Source organism: Mucor mucedo, assembly GCF_025094135.1.
Source record: "Mucor mucedo strain NRRL 3635 chromosome Unknown EV154scaffold_69, whole genome shotgun sequence".
NCBI lineage: Eukaryota > Fungi > Mucoromycota > Mucoromycetes > Mucorales > Mucoraceae > Mucor > Mucor mucedo.
The window spans coordinates 142,265-156,025 of record NW_026252353.1 but is presented as its reverse complement, the minus strand read 5'-3'; the positions used below and the strand labels follow the sequence as shown (position 1 = coordinate 156,025).

General features: G+C 36.5%; 5 protein-coding genes across 5 annotated transcripts; 4 read left to right on the top strand and 1 right to left on the bottom strand.

Moving 5' to 3' along the window:
* Window positions 1-885: 885 nt before the first annotated feature.
* On the top strand, window positions 886-2,455 carry EV154DRAFT_423787 (major facilitator superfamily domain-containing protein; the record flags this gene model as incomplete). The annotated part of the gene is made up of 6 exons (XM_051596154.1): window positions 886-957; window positions 1,013-1,108; window positions 1,161-1,339; window positions 1,391-1,506; window positions 1,573-2,127; window positions 2,181-2,455. Coding segments are annotated over 6 exons (1,293 nt in total), but the record flags the coding sequence as incomplete, so codon positions are not given.
* A 3,018-nt stretch (window positions 2,456-5,473) lies between these two features.
* Window positions 5,474-6,701, top strand: EV154DRAFT_538848 (peptidase S8/S53 domain-containing protein; the record flags this gene model as incomplete). Its single annotated transcript, XM_051604310.1, has 5 exons — window positions 5,474-5,730; window positions 5,784-5,908; window positions 5,960-6,079; window positions 6,246-6,468; window positions 6,527-6,701. The coding sequence occupies 5 exons, from the start codon at window positions 5,474-5,476 to the stop codon at window positions 6,699-6,701; spliced, it is 900 nt and encodes a 299-aa protein (XP_051455939.1).
* Window positions 6,702-6,885: 184 nt separating this feature from the next.
* EV154DRAFT_538847 (glutamate decarboxylase) lies at window positions 6,886-9,123 on the top strand (the record flags this gene model as incomplete). Its single annotated transcript, XM_051604309.1, has 12 exons — window positions 6,886-6,916; window positions 6,971-7,052; window positions 7,105-7,120; window positions 7,198-7,213; window positions 7,273-7,307; window positions 7,564-7,790; window positions 7,849-7,972; window positions 8,032-8,132; window positions 8,185-8,377; window positions 8,439-8,675; window positions 8,742-8,944; window positions 9,009-9,123. 12 exons carry the CDS (start codon window positions 6,886-6,888, stop codon window positions 9,121-9,123), a joined length of 1,380 nt encoding a protein of 459 aa, XP_051455938.1.
* A 998-nt stretch (window positions 9,124-10,121) lies between these two features.
* EV154DRAFT_514506 (uncharacterized protein) lies at window positions 10,122-11,507 on the top strand. The gene has a single exon (XM_051602139.1). It carries the CDS (start codon window positions 10,180-10,182, stop codon window positions 11,428-11,430), a length of 1,251 nt encoding a protein of 416 aa, XP_051455937.1. The 5' UTR covers window positions 10,122-10,179; the 3' UTR covers window positions 11,431-11,507.
* A 115-nt stretch (window positions 11,508-11,622) lies between these two features.
* Window positions 11,623-12,546, bottom strand: EV154DRAFT_423728 (39S mitochondrial ribosomal protein L46-domain-containing protein; the record flags this gene model as incomplete). Its single annotated transcript, XM_051596151.1, has 3 exons — window positions 11,623-11,772; window positions 11,833-11,955; window positions 12,016-12,546. The coding sequence occupies 3 exons, from the start codon at window positions 12,544-12,546 to the stop codon at window positions 11,623-11,625; spliced, it is 804 nt and encodes a 267-aa protein (XP_051455936.1).
* Window positions 12,547-13,761: the final 1,215 nt, after the last annotated feature.

Genomic DNA, 13,761 nt, shown 5'->3' with positions numbered 1-13,761 from the left:
AAAAGTGTAAAACTTGTTCTTATTGCTTTTGACTCCTACCTTTTGCGCCCAGAATTATACAACGTATTAGTTGTTTTGTAAAAACAGATTTTCACGATTAGATAGACACAAATATGATATCTACATTTCAATATTCAATAATATTATCAATATTTTGCTTGACACTTTGAATCGAAACAACAACAAAGAAATCACATTACGTACATCGAGAATATCTAAGATTTATCTAGTAAGCAAGCTATTGCAATGATCAAATCGAGCCAAGACATAGTTATTTATGAGTTGGACAGTATTGCGCCACCAAAGGTTGGATTACTTTGGGTTTGAGCGTTAGTATCAGACATTTTGTCTGTCTTCTAATTCGTTGTAAATACCTGTACTAGCAAAACATTGCATACTTTATGAAAATCGAACTATGACTGTCTAAAACATTTCTTTTGCGATTTGTTTTTTGTAAAGCCAACCCTTAACATAATTATACCAAAAAAGTGTGTCTAATTAAAAAATAAGCACATGAGTTATAGTTCTGGCTCAAAATAAAATTAGCCAAATGTTTATTTGTTACCAAGTTTTCAAAAATTCCCGTTAAAGGGCCAAATTTATTTCTTACCATTTTTCTTACCCTCCTTTTGATTGATTATATCATGACAATTGTGGATCCGCCTATTAAAGAGAATTCAGCCTTTTACAAAAACAGGCTGTATGAAGAAAACCACAACGTTGCTAATGATAGCAGTACAACACTTTTCAGTAAAGAGGAATGCGAAACAACAGTGTGTGACAGCTTTAGTGATAAAAACGTCGACATCTACTCTATAAAGGTTAATTTTTACTCAATTATTGTCAAATATTGCTAATACTGCCCCAAAGAATGTTATTTCTCGAAGGAAAAAATGGTTCATCCTGTTAATTGTTGCTTTGCAAGGATTTCTTGGGCCTTTAAGCAGTTCGATATATGTACGTATTGCAAGATAACTACAATATATATCACGTAACTTACTACTTACAATAGGTCCCTGCAATTGTGCAAGTAAAACAATCATTTGGTGCATCAAATACATCCATAAATGCTACTATATCACTCTATGTTTTTACAATGGGTTTATCTGTAATATTATAATTATACGCATTCAATCAGTGACTAATCAACTTTTTTTAAGCCATTGCTTTGGGCCTCACTTTCTGAGCGCCATGGTCGCCGAGCAATATACCTGTTATCTACATTACTATATATTATAGCTACAATTGGTTGTGCACTAACATATTCTGTTATACCTTTTATTGTTTTGCGTGCATTCCAAGCAATCGGTGCAAGTGCAGCACAAGCCGTGGGTGCGGGGTATGCATATTTCATAATTTTAACAAACAAAAAACATTAATATATACATAGAACGATCACGGATCTGTTTGATATACATGAGCGAGGTAATGCAATGGGGTTGTTTCTATTAGGTCCACTTATTGGTCCTGTTGTGGGCCCGATTGCCGGTGGCTTTATAAACGAATGTATGTGTAAAATATACATAATTGGAGATAATCATGAAAGAAAAAAGAAGTTAACTGCTAAATTAGTATATGATTGGCGTTATATTTTTTGGTTTTTGGCAATTATGGGAGGGGTTGTCTTTCTATTAATGTTGGTTTGTTTACCAGAAACTTCAGCAAAAATTCTCAGGAAAAGAGAAAAATACAAGGAGAAAGGATATCTGGATGAAGATGACGACCCACAAGAAAGTATTTTAAAAAGTATGGCCAGACCATTTCAATTTATTACAAAGCCTGTTGTTATTCTAGCCACTACACCCTATTCAATGGCATATGGTTTCATGTACTTCGTAATTTCAAGTCTACCCCATCAACTGGCTTTGCATTATGGTTTTTCTAGTTACCAAATTGGACTTGCGTTTCTAGCAAATGGGGTAGGTAATGCCCTGGGTGCTCTTGCTTCTGGAAAGATGTCAGATAGAGCGCTCGGCAAAGTTGTAAATCCAGAAAATCGGGTTCCTGAATTACGATTACGACCAATGTGGATCGGTATATTACTACTTCCAGCAGGGCAGCTCATATATGGATGGTGCACTCAATTAAATATTCATGTTATGGCCAGTCTCTCAGGCCTATTTTTATGTAAGTAATAGAAATAGCAGCATGCAACAATAGGCTAACATCCTTTATGAAAGTGGGACTTGGTGTAGGTGTAGTACAAACGCCAAGTAATACATATATTGTTGACGCATATCAAAAGCATTCAGCTTCGGTCATGAGTGCTGCTAATCTGTTAAGATGTATTTCAGCTGGGTGTACACCTTTAATAGCTCCAACACTGATCGAAAAGATAGGTAATGGCTGGTCTATGACTTTACTATCTGTCTTAAGTGTAATGAGTGGAATTTGCATATTCTTCATTTCACGGTATGGCTCCAAGTGGAGACAGAAAGATTTGGCGGATTCATAGAAGTCTCCTAGTAATTAAAAAAACCAAAATGTCCCGTTTCTGAAACCTTTTAAAGGTCAATCCTTTGTACAAACAAAAAAATAAATAAACGAGGGAATGGGATGCGTGTCTCATCTATATCATCCTATGTTAATGTTGTACTCACTTTAATATACATCGATATCAATACATTTAAAGTGCACAGTTAGAGAAACTAATCTTTTGTTGCTTATTACTTCATGGCTAATATAAATTACAAGATATCTGGTGTAGGGACATTAAATTGCCCGTATGTTATTATGTCAAGATGTATCTAACCTTCAAATTATTTGGTTTTTGGACCTTTCTAAAAATTTAATCTATTTCAGACATACACAAAAAAAAATATTTAGACGAAATCTATCTATTCCAAATTTTATTAGATACAGAGCGAACAGTGGAATTTGTCGTTTTGCAAAAGATTAAATGTCGCAAACTTAAAAATTATTGTCGCCTAATCCTAAATAGCCGTTACTTGGCTGCAGAACTGTTTGTAGTTAAACAAAATTTTTGAGTTAATCTAAAAAACTGATTGCTTTTAAATTTGCTGACGCAAAAAGTGCTCCAGAAAATAAATCCATTTCCAGATTTTTTCCCGTGTCCAATAACATTCCTAACTACCATCTTTCGGCAGCATAGGTACCCCATCAATTCATTACAATATGTCTATTTCCTTCTCCATCTATATCTTATTCCGGGTAAAAACCTGGGGTATAAAAGACGGACACAAAAGAAAGACCCTCAAATATTAAGTTTTGCATGCAAAACTTTATTAGATATCCGTCAAAGAAAAAAATAAAGACTGGAAGCTTTAAGCTGGAAGCCGGAATTTACTTCAGCGTTTCTAATACGATATTCGTTTTAGATAAAGAGGGTTGTAGTTATTAGGTAACAATGTAAAATTAAAAGGGTAGTCATAAAGTATAAATAGTTATCACCATAATTTTCTTTCCATCAGTGTTTTTCCCAAACAGTCCATTACCCAAAGCAGTGAAGACAAATGCCAAAACAAGATTCGCGTAAAAATTGTCCTTGTAGCACTGACTATCTCATTATCAAAATATTAAAGACCGTAAGTTTCCAAATTTTTTGGAAATCATCACTATCTAAATTTACTGAGGAAGGATTAAAGCTTGTCTGGAAAATTGAAAACCATTTAAAAATTGATCCAGCAATAAAAACCCAACGAGTTCAACAAGAGGTCTCACGTTTTATGGTAGTGTTTTTTCATTTATTTTTTAGTGTATATGTCTAACTTTATTATATTTCTACTAGTCATCTTAATTTACATGTCCATAAGCCGTACAGTCTCAATTCCAATAATATACTTCTTTACTCCGAAGAAGATTTTAATTGAAATTTTGGAGCCATATGTTCGAGGAGCTGTTCAGTACATCTAAGGCCTATTTGCACTGGTAAGTTGATTTAAAACCCTGACACAGAAGCCTTTGCAATACATAAAGCTTTTTGTCAAGGGGGATACGATGTCATTCATATTTAAATATGCTTAAGACCCACCAAAGGTTGATCCAAGAATCATATCAACCATGAGTTGCAAAGAGGGTGATTATTCGATGTGTGAATTTTCCAAAGTAGCTGAAACAACCAAGTTTTATCAGGACAAATTGAGGCTTACATTAATGGCAAAGCATCATGTGAATTCATTTATTGACAATGATAACGTCCATAGCCACTATCCATTGATGATGATAATGGGATTCGACTTTGTATTTATGAGCTTAGAATTTGATGATATGTAATGAAGTAAATTGATCACTGTTGCTTCCCCATCACTAAAGGGGCTGTCGATAAAGGAGGGATCGAAAGGATAATAAAGCGCGTTCATGGTGTTTAGGTAAGTTAATAATACTGAAAGTATCAAACATAAATTGACTGTGTTTTGAAGTGCTATGTGTCAAGCATCAACGACAGAAAATTGAAACCGAAAAAAAAAGAACTCATTAAACAAGCTTGCACATTTGATTGGTGGCGAAGGAAAGGGAAAACCAAAGTACAGCACGACACAAGTCATCTGGCCCAAACTTAGAGATGACTTGATTATTGAAATTGCCTCCAACGTTCCAGAAAATGCTCCAGAACTGCTTATACAAAGAAACCAAACAGATGATCAGGATAGTGATAAGGAAGAAGATGACAGTGTGATCTCAGTTATTTACAGTCTCATCACTCATCTAGTTACAGTGCAATCCTTGCTATTTAGAGTAAGATGAATAAGCTGAAGATGAGGAGGTTGAAAATAATGACGACAGAGAGAATCAAGACCTTTTTTTTTCATTTTGTAAAATCAAGCAAGGAGAAATACTGTAATTCGGTAAAAATAAGGTTTTTGTATTTTGAGATCTCCTAACAAACCTTGTGTTATATGCAGAGAATTTATTTGCTCGTAGCAAACAATAAGCTCTTTACCCCAAACCCGAGTCGCTTTTTCCCCCATCGTGGGGGGCTGGACGTATCAGCATCCAAATACATCTATCATAGAACGAAAAAGGAATGAAACCAAATGGAATAATGTTTTAAAATAAAAGTATTATAAATAGCTTATTTATTTATTTGCAAGTATTTCTTTTTTATCCATAAGTTTATTTATCTATAGTCAACAATGAAGGTTACATTTTCCCTTTCTGCCATTTGTCTCCTTTCAAGCATTAGTACTGCTTTGGTAGTCACAGATGGAAGCAGTGCAGTACCAGGTGCAAGCAAATTTCCTTCTCATATCATCAAATTAAAGGCATCCAATCTTAAAAATATGACAGGTAAATACTTAATAAAATGGACTGGTCGTTTTATGAAACTCACACATTTTGACTAGGCTTCGAATCCACATCGTTTATAAGAAATCATTACAACACTTTTCAAGGCATGAAAGGTGGTAAACATGAAATTATGGGATCAAAGTTAGCAACCGATATGGCGGCTATAAAAAATATCGATATTGGTCAAAACTTTAAAGCTGTTTCTGGATCATTTAATCCTTCTTTCATGACCTACCTTAGTAGTTTAGATGATATCGAATATATTGAGCCCAACAATGTATACAAGGCTGCGATATTACCCTCAGTGGCTCAACCAAAACCTTACTCTCCAAGAGAAATTAAACCTGCTGTCCAACGTCGTAAATCTTCTTTTAGCAAACGCAATATATTTACGCAAGTCAATGTGCCAAGCTGGGGAATTGCCCGTATTAACCGACGTGATCATTACGATTTGTCTTCTTATACTTCTGACGATCTTGCTGGGTAAATATGCAATTGTGTCGAAATATTGTGCTTGTATTAAAATCTTACAATAGTAACGGTATCCATGTCTATGTATTCGATACCGGTATTGATGTGAATCATCCTGACTTTGGTGGCCGTGCTAGCATGGAAGTCAGTTTCATTGATTATGAAGATGATATCGATCACGCTGGTCATGGTAAATATCTTGATGACAAGAATCTGAATTTCGAACTAAATAAAATATTAGGTACTCATGTCGCTGGTACTATCGGTGGTAATTCGTATGGTGTGGCCAAAAATACCTTTTTGCATGGTGTAAAGATCCTTGACCGTAACGGTGACGGTTCTACCGCTTCATTAATACAAGGTAGTCTACTTTAAGTATATTTAATTTTAAAGCTCCAACTGACAATTAATTTTAGCTATATCGCACATTGTTCGTGTTGCCGAGCCTGGCCGTAGTATCATCAATCTCTCTCTCACTGGCCCCCGATCTCGCACAATTGACGATGCTCTCTCTATGGCTGTAAGAGATCATGGAATCCCCGTTTTTGTTTCCGCCGGAAATTCTGGCGACGATGCATGTAGCTATTCTCCTGCAGCAAACCCAGATGTGTTTGCGGTTGGTGCTTCAAACCAAGATGATGTGGTTCCTGATTTTTCGTCTTATGGAGAGTGCGTTCGTCTCTATGCACCTGGAACCGACATTACAAGTGCTTGGCTTGGTGATAAAACACATACAATGGACGGGACAAGGTAAACTTTTTTTTATGAGCTGACTTGATAACCATTATTTACAAAAGGTTTATTATAGTATGGCCAACCCTCATGTCACAGGTATCGCTGCCATGTTAATGAGTGAATATGAATTTCACTCGCCAAGTGAGGTTTATGAAGCATTGATGAGTATTGCTACACATAACAGTCTTACTTCACCCAAAGATCAAGGTCGTGACGCACTACTTGCTTATAACGGTGCTGATCGTTAAACCATACGCAACAAATATATCTTTTTAACAAATATTTATTAATAAAATAACAAAGTTGATTTTCTTAAAACCGGATTGAATAACAATATGATATCTCGGAAAAAACAAGTCATCTCTACAAAATGATAAACTGATTTATCTTATCTCCTTTTTAGTTCGCTTCACACCCTTTTCTAAACAAAACATGGTTTTCCTTTCACACGCAGTTTCTGATGGTACGAGATCACATTTACATGGCAAGAAGCACTTATGTTGACTTTTTCTTATAGCTCGCATGAACGATGAGGAATATACAGATCCTGTAGAGACAACAATTTATGGAACTCGCTGGGCAGCAAACGATATACCAACGTAAGCTATTTTTATCAACCATCTCTATCGACTTACTAATTTTTTTGTATAGATATGAAATGCCAGAAGTTCGTTATAATTTTTTGAAATGTAAATAGAAAATCAAACTTTATTAACAACCTTAGATATTTTTTATTTTTGATAGGGAAATATGCCTGCAAGTAAGTGAAATTTGAATCCATACAATGTAGCTATTGTTGACCCCCCCTTTTTTTTACAGATGTTGCATATCGATTAATTAAAGATGAACTTGCCGTATGTGACCAGATTTTGTGTTGTTATTACATACTCAAGCCCTTTTTATTTTTATAGCTGGATGGCACTCCCGCTTTAAATCTTGCTAGTTTTGTAACCACTTTTATGGAAGACGAAGCTGAAAAATTAATGACGGAAAATTTATCAAAAAATTTCATTGATTTTGAAGAGTATCCTCAAACCGCTGAAATCTCTGTAAGTAATTAATCAGTTTTATTTGTTTCGCTAATATATATATTTGTCTTTTTCGTTGTAGAACCGTTGTGTTAACATCATTGCCCGTCTTTTTAATGCACCCATGGACGATGCTCATGCAGAGTCTTTAGGCTGCTCAACTGTAGGATCTACAGAAGCCATTATCTTAGCTACTTTAGCAATGAAGCGTAGATGGCAATTGGCCAGAAAAGCAAAGGGATTATCAACCGAAAATCCCAATTTTATCATGGGAGCAAATTGTCAGGTAGCTTGGCATAAAGCCATGAGGTAAAACATTTTCATTTATGTCCTTGTTCGTGCGTCATAAATTAACATTAGTATCTAGATATCTCGAAATAGAAGGTCGTGAAGTACCATGCACCAAAGAGTTATTGTATATGGACCCTAAAAAGGCCGTTGCTCTTGTTGACGAAAACACTATTGGTGTTTGTGCTATCTTAGGATCAACGGTAAGTTTAATTTGATAACTGTTTTTTTATGTCATATTAATCTCCTCAAAACCACCCAGTACACTGGGCATTATGAAGATGTTCAAACTCTTGATTCTTTATTGGAGGCCAAATGTAAGGAGAATGGTTATGATGTCGGTATCCATGTCGATGCTGCCAGGTAAGAATAAACCACAAATGGCTTTTTTTTTAAATGATTAACTTGCTTTTAGTGGTGGATTTGTCACTCCTTTTACCGTCCCAAACTTGGTTTGGGATTTCCGACTACCAAGAGTGCATTCGATCAATGTTTCCGGCCACAAGTATGGTTTGACCTATCCCGGTATTGGTTGGGCTGTATGGAGAGGAAAGGATTATCTCCCCGAAGATCTTGTTTTCAGAATCAATTATCTTGGTTCAGATCAGGTATGTACTAGGATCCAGTAATTTTTTTTTTGTTATACTAACACTAAGGATACCTTTATAGGCATCTTTTACCCTTAACTTCAGTAAAGGCGCATCCAACATTATTGCTCAGTATTATGTCCTTATTCGTCTAGGAAAGCTCGGATTTACACACATCATGAAGAACTTGATCAGTAATGCAGATTACCTGTCTGATCAGTTAGAAGCTACCGGAAAGTTCAATATATTAAGCGAGAAAAGCGGCCGAGGACTCCCACTTGTAGCATTTAGTCTTAAGGCAAAAAAAGTTTATGACGAGGTAATTTTTTCCCCCCTTTAATACCATCCTTTATAGTGTGTAGTAACAATTTTGATATATTCCTAGTTCGATCTTTCGTCCAAACTTCGTGAACGTGGCTGGATTGTCCCTGCTTATACTATGGCTCATGAACTGGAAGATATGAAACTTGTCCGTGTAGTTGTTCGTGAAGATTTTTCACGCAATCGCTCCGAGATTTTACTTCGTGATATTTTAGCAGCCATATCTTTATTAGACAGTTTGGATGAAAAGGCCCTTGAAAGTCATCGGTAAGTGAACCACCCCTTTAATGCTTGATATATAAGACCTTCTAACATTTTATCTATAATGTAGTAAATACCGCCGCTCTAGTGCTAGACACAGACATCGCTCCACTCTTAGCCCAAATAGAGCTCCAAACACCAAGGGTAAAGCTGGCAAGGCCAAGACGGCTCCCGGTGTTTGTTAAAACTTTTCTTTTTTGGGGGGGGGGGACTTCACTATTTTATCATTAAATCATAAAATGTCAAATAAATAAGACTTAATTTTATTTGAGAATTTTTCTAATTTGAGAGCCCACAACGACATAAATCATTTAGGACTCGGAATGTTATCTAACGCACTACAAAATTTCGAAGCTGAAAGATAAATCCATTTACTGCAAGTTACCATTTTTATTGCCAAGTATGGAGCAAGCTGATTACATGATTTTATGTTGATCAGCCAAAATGTTTGAGCCTTTGCTTAAAATAGAAACATCTGCAAATATTCGGAACACTAGAGCAGGATGAACAAATCAAAGGATTTTTGTCTTATTACAGACAATGCACCCATGCATACAACCAAGGATATTGAGAATTATATAATCCAGCCATGTTACAGATGTATGTATCTCCCACTATACTCCCCTGAGCTTAATCTTATCGAGCAATTCTGGCATGTTGTCAAGAGTAGGGTCAAAAGGAAGGGGTTATTAAAAACGGAAAGACTCTGGGCCAAGATTTGCGATACATGCAATGATGGATTGTACAGTGGATCTTGAAGGTCCTACTCGCTACTCTTGTGAAAAGATCGATGTTTGTGTAGCAAAAAAGCCTTTGTAAAAAAATAAACTCTAACCATGTTCTCTGAAAACGTCTCAATGTTTTCTCCAGAGATTAATTGGGCAAGTGCTCCAAAACAGCTGAAGGTTTGTCCCAAATTTAATCATGGATAGTCTCAGAGTTACTACCAGATTGTTTTTTGAAATGTCTCTATAATATTTGAAAATAGTGTATATGTGGTTGCTTTCAACTTCATTTGTTATACTGTGTTATTGGTTTCATGTAGGATGAAAATACTTTTTTCGTTTTGTGACACAAAAAGGAAAGCCAGACCTCGGTGCTACTCCAATTAGGGCCTTTGTTTTTATTTATTTTTATCCTTTCTTGGCAACTTTGATAATAAAAAGGGACGGACCTGCTGCCCTTTTTTTTTTTATATCTCTCTTTAAACTTTTCCTCTCACCTATTTCATAATTTAACCCATGCTGATGGAAGACACACTACAAGAAGAACAGCGTTTATCGCCCGTAAACATTGATAAAGCAGAATATATTATATCACTAGCATCCAAAAAGAATGGTGCATTCAAGCCCATGATGCAGTTATTGCGAGAAGTGGAGGAACAACTCTTACTCCGTCAAAAGAAGAACAGACTATTTTATCAAGTGGTGAAGGTGGTGGATGAGCGCTACAAAAGACAAGTACAGGGTAATAACCAGCAGATTGAAAGCATACTAGCGGAAATGCAACATATCCAGCAAGATATGGATCATTTGACTTCGTGTCGTGCTAATTTAAAACAAGAACTGGAAGGACATGAAGACCAACTCAACGAGATTCGAGACTACGCTGAACAGCGAAGAAACAAGAAATCTAAGCGAGAAAAACAATATCATCAGCTATACAATATACCCATTGTTGCCACTCAATTCAAGAAAAAGTATGTTCGTGCGCGTGATAAGAATTCAGACGCTGAAGAACGAGTCTCTGAGGTGAGAGCTACCGTAGATTCTTGTCAACGCGCCATGGGTGAATTGTCAAAGTCATTGGGCGATTGTCAAAAACGAAGAGAGGAATTGACTTTGCAACAGGGGGAACTTTCAACTCAAAAACAAAAAATAGAAGACTTACTCTTTAATTTACACGAAGGCTGTAAATTCTGGATGGGCTTTGACCAGTATCAATCAGACACAGCTGCTAAGGCAACCAACACATTTATCGAGACCATCCAAAAACACGCCAAAAGCCACAACACGTTTCATAAAATCATGGATCCCAACAATGATTTTGTAAAGATCTTGAAGATGGCCTTGTTTGAATATGGTCAAGCAGAGAGTTATGCACAGTCAAGATGGGATGGATTGCAGGTGGAATATGACTGTGCAAAGTGTAGGACATCCCATGTGGGCTGGCCAACACCTGATAAAGTGCGCACTGCCGATCTTTTGTGTGACACTTGTTATAAGGAGGCCCGTACATCCATGATCTGGGAAAAGAAGATGAAGATGGGAATGGATCGAAGTCAACAACTGTTATCGCTTCCCGGTGGCTCCACCCTGTCATTTTCTTCTACTGCTACTGCTGCCTCTAGCTCAAGTTCGACCAGTATGAGTAGTAAGCCTGGCTTTAAGAAAGTAATGCAAATCTTTAAAGGTGGTAAGCGAAGAAGCAGTAGCAATAACTCATACGATTCTCCCGAGCAACAACGTAATAGCCAGCTACTAAGAGCTTAGAAAGAAACACTCAAACCCCCCCCCCCTTTTTTTTCCATTTTATACCATTCAAAATATACAAATTGTAGTAATCCCTTATTTTTCTTTCATTTTTGTATATTTTATGTACATAGTGATAATTCAAAATTCTATAAAAAGAAAAAAAAAAAGGAATAAACTATTTCTCTTTTTTCTTTCTTCCTTGTGTTTCTTTTAGATAGCTCCTAAACTATCCTTGACAGCCTTGTAGTATTCAGGTGAAAGAGTGTTGGATAATTCGTCCTTTGTTAACCAAGCAAAATCAGTAATCTCTTTACTGGGCTTGACTTGACCAGCATACACACGAGCCTTCATAAAGAATGTCTAACATGCTTGTTTAGAATCGCTATTTAAGAGTTTTTAAATTTTATTATGTGTTTTTACCTTGAAACCAGTGTCCTCTTGTCCTTTAGTCGAAGCTTGCTTATAAAGTCCAATAGGTTGACGTCCAACAAACCAGGTATCCATGTCTACACCACATTCTTCCTTTAAAGTACGTTCTGCTGCCTAATTAAATAAAAAAAAAAGTTAAAATAAGGGAATATAAATATCACAGCTAATGTGTACCTCGTGCAAGTATTCTGAAGTGTCAACGGGACCTTGAGGGAATTGCCAGGGGTTAAGGCTATCACCGTCCTTCTTGACAACAAGGTACAATGTCTGCTTTAATGAACGATCTAAGCTCTTTTTGTCGTCTTTTTTATCGGCTTCAGTGGATCTATCTAATTTCTCAGCCTTTGTGATGGCAGCAAGACCTTCGTTGGCCTTTTGCCATGTGACTTGACTGTCTTCAACTGCATCGGTCAATGAAGTGGTTGTATTCTTCATGGACTCTTGACGAGCTAATTCCTCGTGTTTCCAACGACGTTCTGCAACTGAACCCTTCTTAAAATAAAAATCGGTGGGAGTACCGCTGGCTTCTTGACGTTCAAGCTTTTCACGGTAATCGAAATAAGCCTCTTCAAAAGGGGTGGCATCACGGGTGATTTGAGGTGTACGTGACAAAATAACAGAGGCCAAAATACGGTTGTTCTTTACAATCAAGGGACTGGCAGTGGCGTAACCACGTCTAGAATGACTGAGAGCACTTCTAAGCATCTTTTATAAGGTTTTCTTTAATTAAGGTGGCTAAAAAAAAAAAAAAGAAAGAAAAAAATGACTTGTTTTTTCCATCCCTCTATTTGAAATCAACCGGGGTTGTCAAATAAAAAAAAAAAATTGGCTCGTTTTTCATTGGATAAAGGACCTTTGTTCGGTGGAATTACCTCAACATGCATTCCCAATTCTCAGGAACAGTCAACTATCTCAGTAACGCTTTGTATAGATATAATACTGACTGGGACATTTCATAGTTCTATTGAAATAGACGAGTTCTTTTTCAAAATGGAGCTGCTGTCTAATTGGCACATCCTTTTGTCTATCTGATATATCTTTAAGACAGTTGCTCTAGCATCATGTATAAAAAGCACTATGTAAAATATCTAAAACATACATAAGTCTTTAAATCAAAATTTCATAGTTTGTAGAACAGACTCAATGTTCAAACATACATGTAAATATATGACTCGAAGCAATCTAGATCGGAAAAACCACACACACATTTCCTTGTGTCGCATAAGAAGCAGGCCTTTTCTGGTGTCACGCACCTCTTTGTTGACAGGAATTCTACCTGTCATAATTACCAGAAGGGAATGACTAGTTTAGTCTTTACAATCAAAAGAAACAATGGATACTGGTAATAACTAGCAGGAGTATATTTTTATGATGCAGCTGATAATTTAAATTAAATATAGCAACACCGTTAACCAACCTATAAACTAATGTTAGCGAAGACAGCTCCACTCCCTCTAGCAATCGTCTTATTGTGTTTTGCTGGAACGAATAATGACTGCAGGTTAGTAGAAGATTGTAGATGCATTTAATATCTTGGATCCCTGCCTTAACCCCCAAAGCCAGTTCCGTTTCAACAAAGAGTTATGGGGAGAGACGCTATGAGCTACTTTGAAAACTCCCATGAGGCTCCCATTAGGGGCTGGGAGTCATACTACGCCATTTGTCAGTGCTATGATCACCAGAGGAAAGGGTTTTGAAGGAGCGCCTGTTTAAAATAGAAGGGGGGTCAGGTAAAGTAGATGTACGAAATATGATGTGATAGGAGGAGTTCCCCTTTTACAAAAAAAAAAGAAAAGAAAAGAAACACCCACATAATGAAACAATGCAACAATTAAAAAATTAGCTGCATGAATAATAAATAAGGTCTCTCTCTGGGTGGTAATTGCCAGAAAAAGTCAGATCCCCCTACCCAACTGGACT

Bases quoted from the DNA above. Each gene is read 5' to 3' on its own strand.
- EV154DRAFT_514506 (XM_051602139.1), top strand. From the start codon at position 10,180: ATGCTGATGGAAGACACACTACAAGAAGAACAGCGTTTATCGCCCGTA.